The 25277-nt window shown below is 32.9% G+C and overlaps 1 protein-coding gene across 1 annotated transcript in view; it reads right to left on the bottom strand.

Moving 5' to 3' along the window:
* Positions 1–736: 736 nt before the first annotated feature.
* LOC134244093 (nitric oxide-associated protein 1-like) overlaps positions 737–25277 on the bottom strand; it is a 39609-nt gene continuing 15068 nt past the window's right edge. Inside the window, exon 8 of the mRNA XM_062726370.1 lies at positions 737–1876. Coding sequence (XP_062582354.1) covers positions 1668–1876 — 209 coding nt within the window. The 3' untranslated portion in view covers positions 737–1667. The remainder of the gene's footprint in view (positions 1877–25277) is intronic.

Raw genomic sequence — 25277 nt, 5'->3', positions numbered from 1 at the left:
ATCAGAGACATACACTGGCAGATACTAGGAATCTGTCAACAAGTTGTGGGAGACTTACGCGGGGCGTTACGGTCTTATGAAGAGTCGCTCAAACAGGAACCATTCCACAGATTACAAGAAGCGACAGATTTTAGAATAGAATGTATTAAACAACAATTACAGAGAAATGTACACATGTGAAATATGATTTACTTCATGTTTCTATCGTAATTTAACGAGTTGTAGATCAGGATTTGAAGCATAACTTGTTTGTAAAGGAAACAGATAAAACGTAACTGTATGAAGATAATAAACCTTCAACTTAAAGTAGACATGAAATAAAATCTCCATAATATGTTTATAATGTTTATTCTGAGAATGCATCTTCAAAATAAAAACTACAAAGGAACTGTGTATCCACATCAATTAAATAATTTCTCCATTATTTCTTATAATAACCACTATGTAAAATCTTAACTTTATCATGTTTATAATGATGGAAACTCTTTAAAAATTCTGGCAATGTATTTCATATTTTCTAACCGTAAAAGATCTTCCATAATATTCGGCTTTTGTCGTCAAGATATAAAAAAAACATTGATCTGGTATAATCTTGTAGATCTATATTGTTTATTTCATGTACATATTTAAATAAAATAGTCATTTTACTGTTCATTTTTGATGTTTCACCTAACATTTTACTATTGTAAAGTAAAATTCTGTAAAACACAAATATTTTTTAGTGTATTACATCTAGATCATTTAAATCAGTAGTAGAAATCTTTGTCGACGCTGTAGCTCTACTGGTTTGTACTTATAACAAAGGAAGAAACAAGAGAAACATGGGCCACATCTCTCACCTGAGTAAAACTGAGCATGCTGTTATTTACCAGGTTTCCGCCTTGTAATACCTATTGTGATCCCACCCTTCCCCTGGGGTCATAATGTGGAAAATGTAGAATACACACTATCTCAGGATGCTTCCACATAAGTTTCAGCTTTTCTTTCCCGGTGGTTCTTGAAAAGAATTTGAATTTTTTCATATATAATTCAATATAAAACTTTGATTCCCTATTGTGGCCTCGCCTTACCCCAGGGGTCACGATTTATCGATTGAACAATTTATCATCTACACAACCTCGGGATTCTTTTTTCCTACATGTTTCCATGTAAAATCGGACTCCTTATTGTGGCCCTGCCCTAACTCCTGGGGTCATGATTGAACGATTTAGAATCTACACAACCCGCTGATTCTTTCACCTAAGTTTCAGCTTTCCTGCTCTCTACTTGCATGTAGCATTATATTAAAATCAGACCAAAACTGAAAGAGGTGTAGCATTTTCAAAGTATTTCATCGAAATTTGAATTTTTAGTAACCACGACAGCACCATCCATTGAAATCAAAAATCGATACACAGAATTACATGCATGTTCCTTTAATCGTGTATCTATTTGTGTGTAACATTTTATTCAAATCATACAAAAACTGTAGCAGGAGCAGCATTTTCAAAAATTGTTTGCAGACAAACAGATTAAAAGAAGACAGATAGCTAGACGGATGAACGGACAACGGATATCTTACTATCCCATTAGTTCTTTTGGTTCTGACCTGTAGAGCTAAAAAACAAATTTCATTTATATGAAATATGCTCCATCTATCATATTCATATTTAGTAACACACATCACATCATAATCGTTCTCCCTTTGAAAGCAGCAGTTTAGATTTGTTCCTTCTGTATTTGAATGAATTCCCCATCCTTTTTCTATGGAAAGCTTGAGCCTCCCTCAACGTCGGGGGTCTCTGATAAGTCCCAAGAGCCCCTGAGGTGTAAACTCTCAGTGTCACGTCTATGTCTATCTCAAATCCCCGAGCCATTCCAATCACTGACACCCAGCCTGTAAATGAATTTTATACTGCATAAGAAATATTGTGAATTTTAAAATCTCTTTGTTTCTATATCATCTAATATTTGATTATTTCCATTTCTAGTTGCTTTTTCTGTGATACCGGTAACTCTTTGAAATTTAATGGATTTGATTTTTTTTTATCATTCTTCCAGCATGTAAATTTCGACAAGCGATACATCGGGAGCTAAGGAGGCCTAATGTACATGTAAATTTTTTGTGTTTGTCTTTCTGACATAAGAGGACTTGTGCAAATTTTAATTTATTAGACAACATTTTTATCATCTAAATTTACAATTTTATTTCACAATGAAATGGAAATATAGAGAATCAGTCTATTTAAGAGTATGCCAGGGTCATCAAGGATAATTGGAAATGCTTTGACCATTATGCAATATCCAATGTTTCCAGCTATTCTAGATGCCCAAGCATATTCCACTAACTAGACAGTATTTCCGTAAATACGTTCCAAAAATGTTATCATTATTTAACAAAGGAAAATTTACTACATGGGTGACTTCTTTACAGACTTTTTACTGATTAAATAGGTTTACTGTAATCTCAACAGCCAATACCATTCATGAATCTTGCAAAATAAAGTTATGAATTACATAACAAACCTATAGAGGAGAGCTGTAGGTCAAGGGCAGCCAATTTCTGGGGGTGGGCCTGGAGGTGGATCCCAATATCTTCACTCTTCAGTGGTGGAAGCTTTGCAAGCCTTGATTCATCACCAAGAGGAACCTGGAACAGAACATCTATGAGCATGAGTATATGAAGACATATGGATTTATTGGAAATTTTGACGTTTTTTTACAGACGGGGATAGGTACCTTATTTACCCAATGTTAAAATATCATTGATAAATTTCTGATTCTCTTGACAGTTTTAATTCTGAATCTGAGATACCTACCCCCAGTACATCTGTCCCAATGTTGTTGTTGTTGTAGAACTTTTCTGCTTCATGACTAGGCATCACATACACAGGAAGCTTAGAGCTGATAAAATCACCAAAATTATATCCTGGTTTCCCTGTAATCAAACTAAATGTTAATGTTTTAATTATCTGGAATTTTTTCTTTGAATGTTAATTATGAATTGTATTTTGAATATTTTGAAAACACTACACAGGAATTAATTGTTTCCTCACATTTCAAAATCGGAGGAGAGGGGGGGGGGATTACTGTCATATGAAAAATTACATTGATATTAAAGAATTGACACTTATAAAAGACTAAGGTAAGATTTTTTTTTTTATCAAATAAGAAAGTTTGCTGTTTAATGATCATCAAATTAATTTGCTAATTTGGATTTTGCTAATATAGTATTTTCACATAGTCTATTCTTCCTAGTCCAGTGATGAAGGCAGTGTGGTCAGGTTTAAGTAAATACTAGTAACAACGGCAGATGACATGAGTTTCAGGTTTCAGTAAGTAAAAGTAAGGGAAATCTTACGAAAAGGGATGATGTTTTATTTCTTCAGGTGTCATCTCTGTGTGGATTTAAAATAATCAGTAACAAATCCTCTAAATCAGTCATTATTCCTAAATTTATAAACAGTACAACTAATCTTGGCTTGACTTGTTCCTAAGAAATCAATTGGATTAAACGACATTTTAAAAAGTTATTATTATATAACAAAAGAAAATTCTATGCATGGGTGATTTCTACTGATTTCAAGAATTAGAAGATTTGAGGAAATTGGTAAAATGGTCTGATATTTATTTACATTCTATTCCATAACAATGTGATTTGACAATAGAGAAGCAACACTACGTACGTCTTGCAAAATAAAATTGCGTGCTTTTGTTTTCATATTACGGAAATTCATGTGGAAACTCTACATCATATGATTAAAACATAATTTCACATTCTTGCAAAAATTAATTTCATTTTCTTGACATGTTTGCGTAACACATTTTCCACACAATATTTTTGCAACTTTACACCTATTTATTGCATTATAGTAATGCATATACGTATGTATATTCATTACGCCAAGAAAAATCATTTCCCCCAAGCATAATATACTTTTTGGCTGAATTAATCTTCATGTTTCCCAAACATCTATGCATTTAATTTTTTGTTACATGAAAACATGCAAAAGAGCTGAAAAATAATACATAAACTTTCAAATTCGGGACCGCTCTCAAATTGATTTTAAATTTGAAAGTGAAGTAACAGAAATCCTTTGACACATGACACTCTGATAAAACAATAGAAATGTGGCGTGAGCAAGGCTACTCTGACGTCTACTACTCTTTGGAGTTTTCGTTTAACGAACGGTAACTATTGCGGAAAATGCATTTACAGAAAAGGTTGAATATAATCAAAAGCATTATAACAACAGGAAAATGTGCCCTGCCACTTGATATTCTAGTACCAAACATGTGAAGCGTTGTAAAAATTATTCAAAATGAGATAAAATAATGTATTATACATATACCTTATATTTTTCGACCTTTAAACTATATGAACATTTTTTTATTTGTCTCTGTATTATGATAGTATTGGAAAACATAATGAATATATTCATATATATTTAACTTGTAACACACTGACAAATACATTTGATCATAAAAGAGGAAAATAGACGTGTCCTACAATGTACACCATCTGACCACCGAAAGGGAGATAACATTTCGAAAATGTGAAAGTTATGTATTTGAAATCATATAAAACAGTGAAATATATTCTACTGATCAATTCGTGAATATATGAGACCGATTCTTATTATTCTGGAAAAAATGAAAAGTCAAAAGACAAAATATTAATAAATAGATTAAATAATAAAGAGTTTCAAACAACTCCCATTTCAAAGATGCGTACAAGCGTTACTGTTCAAATCTCCATTGTTGGGGTAAATATTCATCAGGGTCAACTCTCAGAGTGTTTAGGTCGTATGCAATGACAAATATGAAGCTGTAAAAAATGACCTGAGGTATATTACATTTATTTACTTTGGTTTTTTTCAATCTCTCATTTTCAATGTTGTAAAAATAAACCCATGTTCAATATTCAACGTTGGAAAATTTTTCCACCCGGATCAGTATTCTTGGATACAACCCCTGGATCAACGTCTTATTTTTTCCTACAAAGCTGGAAATTCCCATTCTCAAATTCTTGTTATCAGCTAATTTTGGCTTTAAATACAAGAATTATATAGGGAAGGAAACCGAAATTGTACTTCACCCTCAACAAGAATTCTAGATAAATTACTTTTTATAACAGTAGTGAAAATTATAGTTCCCTGTGTTTTCGTTACTGTAATTTTCCTGTTTTCTCATTTTAGCTGAGTAAATCTAAAACTCGTAGAACACTTATATACAGAGAGAGAGAGAGAGAGAGAGAGAGAGAGAGAGAACGAATCTTTAAGATTTTTTATGGTTATAACAATACATCTTTGTCCTCCATAATATTGAGCCGGAGGCTGGAATGAATTAATTATTTATTGTCTAATATTAATTGAGATTTGATAAGATATTTAAGGCTAAGTCCTATGTTGTTAACTCAATTCTTCAATGCATGTCAAAAGTCAAGAACATCGAAAAGTATCAATTATAATTAGGAATGTCAACATATAATCGAGTAATTGACTATCGTTCGATTAAACCAACTATCGACTAAAAAGTTTGTAGCTTGTAATTCGTTAACCATTTCGTAGTAATGTTAAATTCAAGGTTAAAACATGAATCCGCACAGTTTATTTATTAACAGATCAGTTTCCTCATGAATAAAACATACTCAGGTTAACTGTTATACTGTTATACTTAACCGGTCTTGGTTATTTGTTCATACTTAAAGAAATTATTTGCTTGTCGAGTTGTTTGGCAAATTGAAATATGCAATGGAATATTCAAAATATTTCGGGTCCAAATTGTTATGTTTCAACGTAAAATTCCCTCGGATCTCGTACTAAGATTTCAACAATATATCGTTAAGTTTAAACGTATTTAAGATTCCCAGATCTTATATCTTCAGTGCACTATTGAAATTTAAACTTAAGAATGAATACAATTTACTTATTATAAATAAAGAAACAAATTTAGTTGAAATTTGTTTAAGGTTTATGACAATTTGACTGGACTACTATTCATTGATTAAGAATCATTATAATTATACAGCTATAAGATGTACATATTTTTGGCTTTCCTATAGAGATCATGACTGTGTACTAAATGTTCAATGAATGTAATTGAAGCTGAAAAACACACTTTTTGAATGTTTGAGTTTTGTTACAGAACAAAAGACTCATCTGAATTCTATTAAAGGCACTATTTCAATTTTGCTTATTTAAATAATGAAAATTAGTTATTGTGGGTTCTAAACTGTGAAACTATTGAAGTGCCTTCAGTTGTTTGAGAACTAGAAGAGCAATATAAAATACTAATTCAAATAATTTGAAATTTCAATAATAGGTATACACATGTAAATTTTTACATTAAAAGAAAAACACTGTATGTACTGAATTAAGAAAGTTCTTATTCCCCTTATAAATTGATTAAGGGTGCAATATAATGTGTCTTCTACATGTATAATCAAATTTAAAAAATTGTATTCTCAATCACTTAATAAATATTACTTTGGTCATAAGATATGCAAACATGGTGCTTTTTAAAGTACCAATGCACTGTCCCGTGGTATCTCTTGCAATTTAGTGAAACATATCTATTCAGTATAAATTGTTGTATATGTATAGTTTTTTGCATTATGGTACACGGTGGTACTTGTTTACATTTTACAATATGAATTTAAATTTTACATGTTAGCAATTATCTCAACTTATGAACCATGTATAAATTGATTAAGTATATACATGTCCTAAAAATATGTGAATACAACTATTACATCACATTTTGTAAATAATTAAAATCATATGCTCTTTTTAATTATCTTGTATATGTAATATACTGTGAAATCACAAATGTTCGGGGGTTTAATTTTCGTTTATTCGAGGTGTGAAAAGACCCACGAATTCACGCTCAACACCAATTGTAAAACGTGACATACATATAGCTACTCAACGTTTCTACATCCACGAAATCAAATCCACTCGAACCAAGAGTTTTTCCTCAAACCACAAAAACAAAAATTGACCCCACGAAAATGTGATTTAAGAGTATATGTCCAAATGGGCCCTGATTGGGTAAATTAATATATTCTCTATTCTCACATATTTGTTAATACATGTACATTGGGGACTGTTAAAAAGTGACATTAATACCAGTCAAAACTGGTCAATAATTTCAGGTAAGAAATCAATGGTTCAGTGGTTCATACACAAATGTGCAGTTAATATTTTATTTAAAAAAATAGCAAATACATTGGATACATACACACATATTAACTACTACGTAAATGTTACATTGGCGGATCCATAGGGGGAATCCGGGTGTTGGAAACCCCCCCCTTCATTTTTTGCCAAGTGGAGAGAGAGAAAGAGAGAAAGAGAGAGAGAGAGGATAAACTTTTCAGAGAATAAATATTTATACTACTAACTAAAATTATTGTATTGAATTGATATATTCTTACACATTAAGTTTCCTCGATTCATGCACCTTCACTATCACTTAATTTTTTTTCTGAAAGAATGGTAGAAAATACTCTACTTATTTTTATATATCTTTTATATGATGTAACATGCGAGGTTTAATTTGATATCAGATTGCCTCGATCATTAGCTGCATGTGTTGGCTATCTAATGTACCATTTTTTGATTATATCTTTTGAAGGAACTAACATCTACTCTTTATTTTAAACCTCGCCCGCACCCCATCCCAAACATTTTGTCAAATTCTAAAAGAAAATTCTTTGTACTCTTCAGAAATGCTGCAAAAGACCTCAGTAGTTTTTGAAATGTGTTTCTTTTTTTTTCGGACTGGGGTACCTAAAAAAGGGACCTAAAACAAAGATATTATTTACTACCACAACCTTATATATCTTTCCATACGAGTGCGTGTCTCTTTGCTTGAGATTCTGTAGGGGTGTTAAAGGGACACAACAGTGAACCTTGAACCCCCCTTTCAAAAAAAAACAGGCTTTTGAAAGGTCGAATGTTAATTACTAATACACTGTATTAAGTTCTTACTGCAGGGGCGTGGCTAATTTTACATGAAATGTAAAATAAAAAAAAAATAACGGATCATGAAAATAGGGAGGAACTCATTAAATGTCAAAATCCTGGAATAGCACAGTGCTAAATCTTACAGCAATGTAAAGAGGTACTATCATAATCTTTTTAAAAACACTATTGCAAATTACTAAACTCAGAAAAAGGAGGGGGAATGCCCCCTCCACCCTCGCGTTCTATTAGTCTGTAAAAATGCATCGTAGATTTTTGACATATTGAGGATCTAAAGGTTAATAACACAACTGTTTCTTAGACCATCACCCCATCCCCCTTTCAGGTAACCGTGGGGTAAAAAATTAAGTCTCTGAACCAACAATACATGATTTCTATTATCTTCAGTTTATTAATGGTTTTGTAATCTCATCAGACCAACTTATCCCGGCTTATGCTGGATATTTATTTTTATGCCCTCGAAATCGAAGATTGAGGGGTATAATTGCATCTATTGGTTTTTGCCCTATTTATCTGTCTGTCTCTCTGTTTGTCTGCAAAAAATTTAACCTAACCCATCAATTTTAATTAAATGGAGTTGTATTCGATGTTCGGGGCATGAAACATGAACATTGTTATACTAAGTTAGTAATGAACAAAGTTAAGAACTATAAATCCATTTTGAATACAGGAAAATTTTGTACATGTATTAAGTAACAGCTTTAAAATGTAATCTTTGTTGAGATTTCTCTAAAAACATAAACAACAAAATCCGTGACAATTATTTATTTTGTTCGGTACAAGATCAGTACAAGAACAAGAAAAGTTGGTGGAGTCTAATATCAAACTTAAAAATCTGACGTAAATGTGAAGTAACCTAGACATTAACACAGATCGCTGATTAATTTTTAAGTCGATACAAATGAAGGAAATCTGGCTTAGACCTTTATTACCCAAAATTCATAAATACCCTTCTGTTGTGGTTTTTTTTTTTTTTTTTTTTTTTTTTTTACGTGTGCGAATGTAGCTGTGTTAAAATATTCTTTATTTAATTTGTTCATTTTTTACTCAAATTTGCAAGCAAAGAAAATAATTAAAAAAACTTATTAATATATTCTTGGATATAACTATTCTATAAAAGAATGTACCGATAAGGAAATAAAATTATTTTTGTACATATACATGTAATGTGAAACTTTTATTTCCTTTCGTTTACGAGTGTTATATTGCTTAACACAAAGGACCATTTTTTTCTGGGATTTTCTCTTAATCTTATTAATTACGAACAGACTTCCATTTGCAAAGACAATATAAGGAGCCTAATTAATAAGTGTTACGTGTATGTATACGTTTATTTTAAAATACGAATGTGAAAATCTAACAAAACAGTTTGTAATTCTCAGAAATGGTACTTTTAAGTATTTTTTTCCTTTATATAATATAAACATAACTTATTTACAGGATGGACCATATTCCCCGTCTATCAGAGGTCCTGTATGTTGGTCTGTGTCGTAAGATAGGGACACCGACAGAAGTAGCCATCAGAAGGGACATCAAGGACATGGATGAGATGATAATGAATCCTGTTCGTAACAGAGGTACAGGTACTAGTGAAATTGAAAGTGGTAGTCATAGAGAGGGATTTAGGTTGGAATCATCTGACATCGATACAATGATCTGGAGTTGTAATTTTAAAGTAATAACTGACATCTCCCAGTCTCGGTTTTATAATACAACAAAACATATCATAATGCTAATGGAAGATTCTGACACACCGCCAGGATTTGTCAGATTGCGCCTTCTGTCACCAACACAACACAGAATCAATACAAATACTGGTATTCTTGTTCTCTGTAATGGCTGTGCTTATATATCTAGCCGTCTGTGGAGAGAAAAACACTTTCAGCAGAACCATAAGATTATTACAAAAATTGAAAATTTTAAACTCCACGGTCCCTGTTGTAGTGGTTTCTTTGGAACTGTTGAATTAGATTTTGCTTATTGTTTAGCCACATTTCCTTGGCCTAAACTATTAGGAAGTTGGGTTGACAGATGCCAAAGGCACACTTGGCCGCCGGTATCTGTGTTAGAAAAAATCCTAAAAAATGAATGTCACTGTGTGCCGATTGGTAGTAAATTTGATATGACTTCTGACGAATTGGAATGGAGATTATCGTTTTCTCAAGCCGAGCAACAATTAGTGTTTACCATGAATCATACACAATTTCTATGTTACGGACTGCTGAAAATATATCTGAAGGAAGTTATTAACTACAGAAAGGAACAATTATTGTGTTCATATTTCATGAAGACCACAATGTTTTGGATGATGCAATCAGGACAAGTTAGATGGTACCCAGCTAACTTATTGAATTGTTTTTGGATGCTTTTAAAATATATTCTTCAATGTGTTTACAGTGGAGCGTTTCCTAATTTTTTCATTCCACAGAATAACATGTTCAGAAACAAAATTGTTGGTTGTCACAGGACTGTATTATGTATCAAAAAACTGTTGATAGACAAAGGTACAATGAAGATGTAGGTAATCTGACTTTATCTCAAAGAATGAAAATAGCCTGGATGGAGGATGTGTCCTGTTATGTTTATATCCCCTGTATTGGAGAATTATGTTTAGAACAGAATTTATGTAAACAACATGGACAGACAATCTTACATTTATCACCTTTTCTTTTGGTAGAGATGTTGTCAGTGTTATCTCACTATAGACTAGGTAATAGATCTCAGTGTTTACAGTCACTGACAGACCTACAGACACTGCTGCTCCATGATGATGGGACATATGTTCCTCTTTGTATCAGAGACCTATCCTGGCAGATACTAGGAATCTGTCAGCATGTTGTGGGAGACTTACACGGGGCTTTAGAGTCTTACCAAGAATCGCTAAAACAGGAAGCATTCAATAAAATAAAAGAAGCTACAGATATTAGAAAAGAATGTGTAAAACAACAATTGCAGAGAAATGTACACATGTGAAATGTGTTTTACAATGTTTCTATCGTAATTTAAAGTGTTGTAGGTCAAAAATTGAAGCGTCACTTGTTTGATATAATTGTAAAGGACACAAATAAAACGTAACTGTATGATGATAATAAAAAAAACCTTCAACTTCAATTAGACTTGAATTTAAAACTCTATAATATGATAATAATTTATATTTGGAGAATGCATTATGGCAACGCACTTTGAAAAAATTACGCACTTTGACAAATTTTTCAAAGTGCGTTATAGAAGAAGGTACAGTTTCAATACAAATCAGGCCCTATATTTTTCTCAAATATGAAAGTGATATAAGAAATTAAAATTCTTTCTTTCTGAATCATAGGAATTCTGGGTAGTAAGAATACACAAATGGTATTTCTCATATGACCTCCTAAATGCTAATTGTGACGTCATTAACTTGTGCATTTCCCTGTATTTTCTTAAAAAGTTGCAGAAGACATCAACTTTCAGTGGAATTTTCTTTTAGAAAACATACTCTGCCACCGTCGCCCGGAAAGATTTTGAGATATGTGATTTTTCATAGCTGTTTGCACAATATATCCAAAAATTAAAGCGGGCGACGGTGGGAAACACTATTTTCTAAAGGAAAATTAGCAGAAAAACGAGTCATTTTGAGGCATTTCTGCATTTAACTTAAAAATGTACCAAATCAATGACGTCATATTTCAAAAAAGGCTCTTCAAAATGCCATATTCTTTAATGATTTATCATATTCATCTACTTAACTATTGTTAAAGCCAATTTCATAAGTTTTAAGAACAATAATTTTTTAGGGCACAATAAAGCTCAAACCGTACCGTCTTCTTGGGACTAAATCAACGCACTTTTCAAAAAAATTTTCAAAGTGCGTTAAGAGTTTACATCAATATATTTTACCATTGAGACACTTAACGCACTTTTAAAAAAATATGTATACACAAAAATTCTGAATATAGATTTAAGTAATGGAACGATTCTATTTTAGTGTTATTCATCTGGCAAAAACTTATGAATTGTTTTACTCCCGTCGAGAAGAGGAGAAGTCGGGTAGAAGATCTCTCAGCCTAACTCTTTCTCTTTCAATTCACAGGCGTCGGTAACAACTCAACCTACCCCAAAATGGATATGTATTTACATTACCGGTATGACATTGAAAACTATCAATAATTGTATTAACTTAAAGCAGATGAAAACTAGAAATTTTTAATCACAGTAAAACGTATGAGAAAGAATTTTCAGAGACTTGAAAAATCAGATTACCCCTTTTTCTGAAGATAAATGGCTAAGCTTTAAGCGTTCACTTTTAGTCTCTCCCCCCCCCCCCCCACTTCCTACATCTACTTTTTACAGATTAGAACTTTTTCTTTTAACAAGAAACGAAATTAAGATATTAAAGAATCATCTCTATTTTTACTAAAAGACCCATTTCCCTTTTAAAATAACTGTATTTATCAAAACCTAAAATATTTAAAACGTAAATATCTCAGGTCCTGAAGTGATCTTATCACCAAAAAGTTATCCAACCAGGGTCAATTATTTATCAAACCGATTATTTGTAAGAATATTGATCAAGCTTTACATTTTTTCAGAGTGCGTTAATATGGTCAATATTAACGCACTTTGAAAAGAAATTTCATTTTTTCAAAGTGCGTTACCTTGGTCCCAAATTTAACGCACTTTGAAAAAATTTTTCAAAGTGCGTAATTTTTCAAAGTGCGTTGTAACAATGCATCTTCAAAATTAAATGCTGTAAAACTACAAAGGAATTGTGTATATACATACCTGAATATTTTCTCCAATATTTCTTATAATAACCACTTTCTTTAATCTTAATTTTGTAATGATGAAAATTCTTTAAAAAGTCTGGCAATTCAATTCATATTTGCAAACCGTAAATTGTAAAAGATCTTCCATAATATTTGGCTTTGTCGTCGAGATATACAAAACAATGATCTTACTCTATCTTGCAGATCTATAGTGTTTATTTCATGTACATATTTTAATACGTCTAAATAATCTGGAGGTAATCAATGCAGGACCTAAAAACAATTAAGATTTACAGTTCTGTAAAAAAAAAAAAAGGCATTATATTGTTCACTGATGATGTTTCACCTAATATTTTACTATTGTGAAGTAAAATTCTGTAAAAACACAAAGAGATTTTTAAGCGTATTACATTTAGATCATTTAAAATAGACGTCTTTGTCGACGCTGTAGCTCTACTGGTTTGTACTTATAACAAAGGAAGAAACAAGAGAAACATGGGACTCATTTCTCACCTGATAAAACTGGCCAAGCTGTTATTTATCAAAGGATGATGTGACATAACTGCTATCTGGGGCCCCTTTTTCCATGACGAATTGTCTTTAATCTACGACGATATTGGTAGTTTTCAAACATGAGTGAATAAATACGACGCCCTTTGAATAGTTTCAATAGTTCAGGCACATTTTAATTATAAGGATTTCTGCATTATCTTTGATTTTTTAGACCCTATAGCACAGCTGAATTCGGCCAGGTTTGTGAAAATGTTCTTTTATGACAAGAGAATGGGCGGGTCTTAGTACAATAGAGGGATATGCGTGTCCAAGAAGACCTTATATGGCTATTTTTGTTATTTCGCAACATAGTCATTGTCCAATCCGATGACAGAACAACAAAACATGCTGGTTTACTACGTTTACATTTCTATCACAGACACGTAATTTAGGTGAATTAATCTGTTATAGTTTTCTACATTTCAAACTTTTATAATGGTCAGCCAAGGCTGTTTATACTTAATAATACGCATTTATTTTCAGCATTTACGGTTTTTAGGACAAGGAATGCGCTTAAAACTTGTATTCACTGTGTAGATCTCGCAAATTGCACATCAAATACGCTACAAAACTTTAAACTAACTATATTTATCAATTGTTTGTAACTGTATATAAATTTTACTGTGATCTCGGAAATTGCACTTATGTAGATCCGTGTCTAATCTGTGACTCAAATGCATGAACAAATTATTGGAAAGCAGTAAAATTCCAAGCATGTTTCCATAGTATTTTTGTGGTACTCACTCGTAACGAATTTCATTTAGCTGATTGGTCAGTTAGAAAGTATCGCCAGTGCCTCGATTAGCATATGAATTCATTCTTACGTCAGAAAATCAAGTTCAGTCGATCTGTTCATAATGGGAAAGGCCAGCCCGATTTTACAATTTTTTAATAAAAAGCATGTGAGCACACTTAGGTGCAATTTTCTCCTTTCGCATATAGGTAGATTTCAATAAAATACAGTGACCAGCCAAAGGAGAAAATTGTACCTACCTGCGTTCGTATATTTTAAGGGCTTCAAAGAGTGGGGCGGGGTTAAACTGCAATGGGAATTGGGTGTAAACATGATATTTCTACGCCAATAAAAATCTATATCTTTCAAATCACGTTTCCATTTTTGTTGAAAATAGTATTCTACAAAGGTACACATATCAGTGATTAGTTACATAAAAAATTCGAGTAAAATTTAAGCATTTAATTTTTTGTCAATTTACCGGGGGCCACAAGTCATCTAATCCTTTCCGCCTTGTAATACCTATTGTGACACCACAGTCTCCAGGTGTCTTAATGTGGAAAATGTAGCATATACACTACTTCAGGATGCTACCACATAAGTTTCAGTGTTATTGAAAAGATTTTTTTTGTTCGTAATTAATAATTCAATGTAAAACTTCAATTCCCTATTGTGGCCTGCCTTACCCCAGGGGTTACGATTTATCGTTTGAACGATTTATCAGCTAGACAACCCAAGGATGCCTTTTTTCCTACATATTTCAATGTAAAACTTTGATTCCCTATTGTGGACCTGCCCTAACGGGGTCATGATTTAAACAATTTTAAATCTACAAAACCCGTTGATTCTTCTACCTAAGTGTCAGCTTTCCTGCTCTCTACTTGCATGCTGCATTATATTACAAGAGGCCCAAGGGCCTTGAATCGCTCTTCTGATAAATTGTACAATCTATCACTTCTATTAGAAGCCGCCAACTCTATTAGTATCATAAGACCCAAATTGCATCAACTTACAAGGTTATTAGTTTGATAATATTTAGCCAGTTAAGACTGAAGATATTATAATATAATTATAAAATACCATAAAATGGTCACATTGACCTACCTTTTGATTGAAATTTTCTGAGGACTCAAGATACATTAATTGACAAAGACTGATGATTCTAATTAAATGAGTACCTGAGATTCAATTGTAGGTCACCATGACCTACGTTTTGGTCAACATTCTCTGAAAACCCAAGATGCATCATCTGACAAAGTTTTACGATTCTAAGCCAATTAGTACCAGAGATAATTAAGTATAGCCATCAAATGTCAAAAGTAGGTCACGGTGAGCTACTTTTTGGTCGACAATATCCAAAAACCCAAGATGCCTAAACTGACAAAATTTGATGATTCTAAGCGATTAAGTACCTGAGATGACCTACTTCTTGTTACACATTCAATGAAACAATAAGATGCCTCAACTGACAAAGTTTGATGATTCTGAGCCAATTAGTACCAGATATAATTAAATATAGCCATAAAATGTGAAAAGTAGGTCACAGTGACCCACTTTTTGGTCGACATTCTCCGAAAACCCAGGGTGCCTAAACTGACAAAGTTTGATGATTTTAAGCTAATACGAGATATTCAAAAGTAGGTCACCGTGACCTACTTTTTTGGTCGACATTTTCCGAAAACCCAAAATGCATCATCTGACAAAGTTTGATCATTCTTACCCAATAAGTGCCTGAGATCCTTAAATATAGCCATATAATGTCAAAAGTAGGTCACTGTGACCTACATTTTGGTCGACATTTTTCAAAGACCCAAGATGCATCTACTGACCAAGTTTGATGATCGTAGGTCCTAAGGTAATCAAAATATGCGTTTTAAACAATTTGAAAACAAATGTCAGCAAAATTCAAAAAGTAGGTCACAATGACCTACTTTTTCATTAATATGTTTTAAGGTCCCAAGATGCACCAAAGTACAAGATTTGATGATTCTTAACCTCCCAGTGTCTGAAATAATGGGATTTAATGTTTTTAAAAGGATAAGTCATCAAGTTCAAAAAGTAGGTCACGGTGACTTACGTTTAAGTTGACATCGTTTTAGGACTCAAGATGCATCAACTGACAAAGTTTGATGATCATAGGCCTTAAAGTGTCCAAAATATGCCTTCAAATCAATTTGAAAACAAATCCCCGCAAAATTTAAAAAGTAGGTCACCGTGACCTACTTTTGAGTTAATATGATGTGAAGTCGTAAGATGCATCAACTTACAAGATTTGATGATCCTAGTCCTTATAGTAAGCAAAATATACACGTCTTTATTAATTGTAAATTTAGGTCAACTTTGAAGTGACCTTGAGAGCACGACCTTTGCCCCAGGGTAATTCCCCGTGCAAATTTTAATCTTCGACATATCCTGATCCTTAATGTATGTAAGTTTGGTGAAAAACTGCCTGGCGGTTATGGAGAAGAAGATTTTTTAGCAACCAGTACTTTTGCTTTTGTTTTCCTGATTATCTCCCCTTGTTTAAGTTTCCAAACCCTTATTTTAGTATAAATGGTAGCCCTTGGGTCAAGGATACCCTGTGACAAATTTGAAAGTGATTGGCCAAGGGGTTCTTGAGTTATGGCCCATATTCTAAAAAGTTTACGCACACCGCACAAATGGCCATAGCATTAGCTCTTTGAGCCTTTGGCTCAGAAGAGTTAAAAATCAGACCAAACCTGTAGGAGAAGTAGCATTTTAAATTATTTCACAAAAATTGCTACTTTTAGTGACCATGGCAACACCATTCATCAAAATCAAAAATCGATACACAGAATTACATGCATGTACCTCAAATAGTGTATATATTTGTGTGCCACGTTATATTCAAAGTAGACAAACACTGTAGCAGGAGCAGCATTTTCAAAAACTGTTTGCAGACAAGCAAACATAAGGAGGCTAAGGGTCAACAAATAAGGCATCAGATATAACTTAAATTTTCAGATATGATATCTTTAGCTGTCAACTATCATTTGGCAAAGAAAAATTTCATACATTTTAGTTTTAAAATTTGATCAGACCCTTTAAAGACAGACAGATAGCTAGACGGATGAACGGACAAAGGATACCTTACTCTCCCATTAGCTCTTTTGGTTCTGACCTGTAGAGCTAAAAAACAAATACTAAGTATATGAAATAAGCTTCATTTTTCATTTTAATTTTAAGTAGCACACATAACATTATAAACGTTTTCCCTTTGAAAGCAGCATTTTAGATTTGTTAGTTTTTCTTTTGATAATATATGGGAACAATATATCTATTGAAAATCAATCACCACACAAACTCAATTATCAGTACAAATACCATCAAACCAGTTGTTAAAATAACAGTACTGTACTGCTCAGACTCTTTCTCGTTTAGCCTTCATAATGGCAAACAGTGCTTCATTATGCAGGCATACAAATATCTATTACTTAGATACAATGATTTGTGGAATGTTAAAAATGGCAGCAAGACTGGATACTGTGTCTTATTTATTATATTTTGCATTGTATATCTATAGAACAGGAAGGTATGATAATACTCTAAAAAATATGTTATCTCACTAAACAAAGACTGTCAAAGGACTTTATTATGTATGGATTCAATAATGATAGGCAAAGGTACAATGAAGCTCTAGGTAAACTCACTTTGTCTAGAAGAATGAAAATAGCCTGGGTGGATGATGTTTATTTAATTGATAATATCCCCTGTCTTGAAGAATTATATTTAGAACAGTTTGTGAGTCAACAAAATGGAATGAAAATCCTACAAATACCACCGGTTGTTGTGCTCAAGATGTTGTCTGTGCTATCTCATTATAGACTAGATCATAGATCTCAGTGTTTACAGTCACTGACAGACCTACAGACAATGCTGCTCTATGATGATGGGAGATATATTCCTTCAATTAGGAGAGACCTATCCTGGCAGATACTAGGAATCTGTCAGCATGTTGTGGGAGACTTACACGGGGCTTTAGAGTCTTTTGAAGAATCGCTCAAACAGGAACCATTTCATGGAATACAGGAAGCTACACACATTAGAAAAAGATGGGTTAAACAACAATTACAGGGAAATGTGTACATCTAAAAAGAAATATGTTTCTCAATGTTTCTGTCATAATTTAAAGAGTTGTAGGCCAGGAAGCGGCACTTTTTTAAAAAGTTGTAAACAGACTTGTATGAAGATAATATACCCTCAACGTACAGTAGACTGCAAATGTTTATAAAGTGTTAACATTTTGATAATACGTCTTAAAAAGTATTTGGCTCCATTAACATACTATGATCAGTAATCAAATTTTGATCATTATCAATATAATGATATTTATTATATAGATAAATGTACTTTGTATAAATAAATGTACTTTGTATGATAAATGAAAGACATAAATATTAACAAAAGAATGTTAGCTTTTTTAATTTGGGACTTAGACCACAGGACGTTAACTTAGAGTAACTAATGAGATTGGAAATATGAAGATAACGCCATTTCTAGCTGATTCTTCAAAACATTTGATGATGGACAATGAAATGGGCGGGTACAATTTGTCACAGACGTCTGAGAAAACGTTAGACTGAAAATATAGCTATGTTATGTATGTGCATGTTTTTTTCCTGCAACAGTTAATTTTCCTTTAACTTCTGTACTTTGGGGTTTTAATTGAAATTGACAGTGATAATTTGACATACCTTGACAAAGTTGTCAGTGTGTATTTAATACGTCCAATAAGATCATTGACAGATATTAAAGCAAAATTTCAAAATTCTACTTTTTTTACCTAATTAAGAAAAAACTTAACAAAAGTGGACTTTAGTGAAATACGTCTTTCTGTTCATTTACATAGTTTTTTATGTATGTTTTTTCGATGGTAACTATGAATAAAAATTTTCTGAAAGATTCTTTCATTGAGTTCCTCCTCTCTGATTTTAGTCAAATTGCTAAAATAAAACACAAGAGGCCCATGGGCCACATCGCTCACCTGAGCACTGTGGTTATGAAAAAGTAGAAATTGGTTTATTATTGAAAACTTTAAATCCAAAAGTAGTCCCATGACCAATCATGGCTTTGCTATTCTTGAGAAGAAGATTTTTAAAGAATTTTCCTATATATTTGTATGTAAAACTTTGGTCGGCCATTTTGGCCCCGCCCCTTCCCCCGGGGGTCATGATTTGAATAAACTTGAATCTACACTACCTGAGGATGCTTCCATATTAATATGATCAATTATGGCTTTGCAATTCTTGAGAAGAAGATTTTTAAAGAATTTTCCAATATATTTCTATGTAAAACTTTGGTCAGCCATTGTGGCCCCGCCCTACCCCCGGGGGTCATGATTTGAACAAATTTGAATCTACACTACCTGAGGATGTTTACCCATAAGTTTCATTTTTCCTTGCACAGTGGTTCTTGAGAAGATTTTTAAAACATACCACCAAATTTTCATTAATTCCCAATTATCTCCCCTTGAATGAGGGCGTGGCCCTTCATTTGAACAAACTTGAATCCCCTTTACCCAAGAATGCTTTGTGGCAAGTTTGGTTGAAATTGGCCCAGCGGTTCCTGAGAAGAAGTCGAAAATGTGAAAAGTTTACAGACAGACAGACAGACGGACAGACAGACGGACGCCGGACAAAATGTGATCAGAAAAGCTCACTTGAGTCTTCGGCTCAGGTGAGCTAAAAAACTGGCCACACAAAGAAACTTAACCAAGGATCATTAATCTGTTCATTGCTAGTATTTTTAGCTCACCTGAGCCAAAGGCTCAAGTGAGCTTTTCTGATCACAATTTGTCCGTTGTTTGTCGTCGTCGTTGTTCTCGTTGTTGTCGTCGTTGTCGTCGTCGTTGTAAACTTTTCACATTTTCGACTTTTTCTCAAGAACCGCTGGGCCAATTTCAACCAAACTTGCCACAAAGCATCCTTGGGTAAAGGGGATTCAAGTTTGTTCAAATGAAGGGCCACGCCCTCATTCAAGGGGAGATAATTGGGAATTAATAAAACTTTGGTGGTATCTTTAAAAAATCTTCTCAAGAACCACTGTGCCAGGAAAGATGAAACTTATGGGGAAACATCCTCAGGTAGTGTAGATTCAAATTTGTTCAAATCATGCCCCCGTGGGTAGAGCGGGGCCACAATGGCCGACCAAAGTTTTACATACAAATATATAGGGAAATTCTTTAAAAATCTTCTCAAGAGTAACAAAGACATAATTGATCATATTAATATGGAAGCATCCTCAGGTATGTAGATTCAAGTTTGTTCAAATCATGACCCCCGGGGGTAGGGCGGGGCCACAATGGCCGACCAAAGTTTTACATTGAAATATATAGGGAAATTCTTTAAAAATCTTTTCAAGAGTAACAAAGCCATAATTGATCAAATTTATATGGAAGCATCCTCAGGATGTGTAGATTCAAGTTTGTTCAAATCATGACCACCGGGGGTAGGGCAGGGCCACAATGGCCGACCAAAGTTTTACATAGAAATATATAGGGAAATTCTTTAAAAATCTTCTTCTCAAGAGTAACAAAGCCATAATTGATCAAACTTATATGGAAGCATCCTCAGGTAGTGTAGATTCAAATTTGTTCAAATCATGACCCCCAGGCGTAGGGCGGGGCCACAATGGCCGACCAAAGTTTTACATACAAATATATAGGAAATTCTTTAAAAGTCTTCTTCTCAAGAATAACAAAGCTATAATTGATCATATTTATATGGAAGCATCCTCAGGTAGTGTAGATTCAAGTTTGTTCAAATCATGACCCCCGGGGGTAGGGCGGGGCCACAATGACCAATCAGAGTTTTACATAGAAGAAAATTCTTTTTAAAAAATCATCTTATCAAGAATAGCAAAGCCATGATTGGTCATGGGACTTTCTTTTGGATATACACTATTCAATAATAAACCAATTTCTACTTTTTCCCAGCCACAGTGCTCAGTTGAGCGATGGGGCCCATGGGCCTCTTCTTGATAAATCATTTTACATTTTTCTACTGTGAATTAAAATTCCGAATATTCATAGAGATTTTTTGAGGGATTACAACTTGATCACTTGAAGAAAAAAAACAGGTATATGGCATAAGCTTTATTTTTCATTTTGATTTTTAATAACACACATAACATTATAATCGTTCTCCCTTTGAAAGCAGCAGTTTAGATTTGTTCCCTCTGTATTTAAATGAATTCCCCATCCTTTTTCTATGGATAGTATGGGCCTCCCTCAACATGGGGAGTCTCTGATAAATCCTAAGAGCCCCTGGGGTGTATGTCTATCTCAAATTCCCGAGCTATTCCAATCACTGACGCCCAACCTGTAAATGTTTTGATGGCATAAATAATTTGAGAATTTCAAAATCTCTTTGTGTCCATATCATCTAATAATTTTCCAAAAAAAATGTAATCACTATTAAACAAAAGAAAATTTTAGTTCCAGTTTGTCTTCTTTACAGACTTTTTACTGTTTAAATATGTTTACTATGTCAACAACCAATACAATTCATAGATTATTCAAAGTGAAGTTAGGAATTACAAAACAAAACTAAGGAGGAGAGCTGTAGGTCAAGAACAGCCAATTTCTGAGGGTGAGACTGGAAGTGAATCGTAATATCTTCACTCTTCAGTGGTTGAAGCTTTGCTAGCCTTGATTCATCACCAAAAGGGACCTGTCACAGAACATCTATATGTATGAATGACATATCATGCACATTGGATACATTGTAAAACTTGCATTCAACAATTACAGTAAAAAACGGTTATAGCTAACATCTTATTAATGAAATTATGCTTGTGACAGCGAATTGATTTTCTTTTCCTTAAAATGAAAAACGTAACGTCAACTTAACTGATTTAACGAATTACACTTAGGCCATGTTTGAATTTTTTTTCAAATTGGTTGCCCTCTCCCGAACGGCTGACTAAGATGGTCTGACTCAATACTTTTTTTACATTCCAGGACACAGTATTTTTTAAAACTGTTTTACTCTTATCCCCTCAACAAATATGTTTTAAATTTCTGGGAAAAACGTTTTTCCAATTGCCTACTGACCCAATAATCTTACAAGGGCAAGCAAACGTTATTTTGAAGATGCTCTTACATGTATAACGATTCAAACTTTTTGATTCGTCCCTTCGCTATAAGCATGTTCTGAACTTACTTTTGGCAAATGTCATGATTATTTTTTTCGGTAGTCAGTTAAAAGCCTTAATGATGGATTGTTCACACACTTTCAAAAACGGTGAGAAAGTCCCTGCATGGGGAAATAAAGTGATAAAACTTTTTTGAAAATATGAATAAGAACAACAACTTGAAGCTTAAGCATTAAAGTTACTCTTAGTTACTATGTGAGTATTGTGGTGAATATTGTGGTCCATGATCTTCGTTATTCAAAAGCAACTGAAATCATTTACAATGTTTGGCGTTATATCTCTATCAAAACTGCACTACTTAACTTTTATCTAAAAGCTGATCCATAATCTTCGTTATTCAAATTGAAACTATTTTTAAGTTTTGGTGTTGTATCACTTACAAATATGCACTAGTTGACTTGTATCTAATAGCATGAAAATGTTCTTCAACTTAAAACAAAAAATGCACATCTTGAATTTAATTTTGACATGAAGACAGTCCAGACGTTCAAAGTCATCGGTTGAGGAATAATCTATGGTAACTTTCGATAATGCTTGAAATATTCCTGATAAAACTTCCTGTCAAATATATTACTATATCAAATTTTACTCTCATTTTGAAATACATAAAAAAGCTGTAACTGTTATGGTTCTTGTCGTACATGTTACTGTCAAAATTAACAAATTTTTTACTTGAAAATCTCGTTCGCAAAATGGAAGACAATACTTCATACTGAACACAAAAAATTGTAGTAAATTGCATCATGATTTGGTAATTCTTCTTATTTACTTTATCTGGTATTGTATAACTACAGAACAGAAAGACTTTTGAACTTTCTCAAAAAGCAAATCAAACTTCAAGGTCAAGATTAAAAGGTCAGATTTGTTGGTATCCATAGGAGGGTCTTGTCATAAGAATTAAATCTGTGAAATGTGAAAGCCCTAGAACTCACAATTCTAAAGTTATGACCAAGATTAAACTTTTTTAAAAGTGGGTCAAAGTTTAAGGTCAAGGTCAAAAGGAAAAAAACCATACACCTTTAAAGGTACATGTATTGACACACTTAAAAAAACCTATATCAAGTATGAAAGCCCTAGCCCCACCTGTGATTAACTTAAGGCAAAAGTCAAATTTTGATAATTTTGGCAAAAGTGGGTCAAACTCCTAGGTCAATAGGCCAGGTTTGGTGGTAAGCAATAATAATTCATATCACATGAAATGCACCTGTAGAATAGTTAGAAAACCCATAGACTTACCCACTCAGAATTTATGGGCATGATTAAAACAGAAAACATGCAATAAATAATCAAGCTCAAAAAAAGAAATCCATCCTCTACCCCATTCAGAATCATATGCCCTCTTAATGGCATTTGCACAATCTGATAACGGAATACCGAATTTATGGCTTATGCATTCCAAAATCAAAACAATTTTTTTTCTTTTTTAAGCATTTTCCAACAGGTATTTACAAAACCAAACAGAAAACAGATTTTATAAGATATTTATTAGAAAGATGGTGAAAATTTAGAATGTTTTAGAATAAAGACGATCTAGCGTCAAAACCAAAGGGATTTAAAAACATTTTAAGGGAATACTGACAATACATATTTACATAAAACAATAGCAATACTTTACGGGGTAAATCCCCTCAAACACAATAAAAGCATTTATGACTTGAAACATCGGTAAGATACATGTAGCAAAAATATACAGGGTAAATTTCTTCTGAAAAGCTTAAGCAACAACACTGATGGTGAGATTTTACGGGTAAATTTCACCCCCCAAAAAATGATTGAAACAGTATTAATAACTAATTGCAACATCATAAGAATCTACAGAGTAAATTTCCTCTCAAAAAATTATATTGATACAGTAATTCAGGATCAAAGCTAAAGCAAAAAATCTTGATGATGGCAGGACTTTACGGAGTAACCCCCCACCCCAAAAAATAAATAAATCCCCTTGATACAGTATTGTTGACTAGCAATATTTAAAGATTATTATATCAGTCATATATAAAAGACGATATAAATATCTAACATTCCGATATAAATATACGAAAAGGATTATATAAACCTCTGAGAAGTCCAGATGAAGTAAAAACATGCAAATATTATTCTGTCATAAATTTTAAGGAAAAAAATATGTTTACAGTTGTTAAGATTGAATTCACAATAGATGTGGAAAGATGATAACGATAAGGATTTACTGCATAACATGTATACATGTAACTCTTGTAGCTGATCTTTAATATCTATAAAAATGATATTAAAAACCATATGCTGATCAACAATATATAAATATTGCGTGTTGTTGAGTATAACTCAACTTCCCAGCAGGCACACAACGTTGTTTAAACGTTGAATATTAGTTGAAGTTGGGTTTAGACGTTGATAAATCTAGATACAATATTGATTCAACGTTGACTTTTCAACGTTGAAAATTTAACGTTGAATCAACATTGAATTCAAATTGAGTTGAATTGCCAACATTGATTCAACGTCGGATCTTCGCTGAGCGGGCCAATCCTATTTTTCGCTGATATATATTTTGGACTATGATAGTGTTGGACTATAACAATGTCGGACCATAACGAGGTAGGACTTGACAAAGTCGCACTACCGTATATCATTCCTAACTTTTATAACTAACAAGGATGGTAAATATAGAAATTTTACACAATCAATGATAAATATGAATTCAGTACGAATTTGCCAAAGTACGAATTAAGAGGTTACGCAGTAGGACATCCGAAAAATATTCAAAAAGACAGCATATCACAAACCTCAGGACTCAACACCAAGATTTTAAAAAAAAATACTCTTTAAAGAAAACATTTCCGCATGTCAGAGTACTAGTATCATTGAAGAGACATAATTTGTCGAAATGCATATCTGGTGCATCAAAAGTTGCATCTTACCTTGGAATGGTTTCATGTATTGGGCTATTTCATGATCACATGTGAAAATACAAAACGTTTGTAAATGCTCGAGTTTTGTAACATGATTAATTTATAAAATGTATTTTGGTGAAAATTATTGTAACACAATTAACTATTGATAGGAAATTAAATACTTACTGTTTACAATATATAATTTTTTTCATATAGAGATATACCGTATGTT

Source organism: Saccostrea cucullata, unplaced genomic scaffold (assembly GCF_032062105.1).
Source record: "Saccostrea cucullata isolate Sc308-1 unplaced genomic scaffold, CSIRO_AGI_Scuc_v1 ctg769, whole genome shotgun sequence".
Classification (NCBI taxonomy): Eukaryota; Metazoa; Mollusca; class Bivalvia; order Ostreida; family Ostreidae; genus Saccostrea; species Saccostrea cuccullata.
Note: the sequence above shows the minus strand (reverse complement) of the source record. Positions and strands in the feature narration are given on the sequence as shown.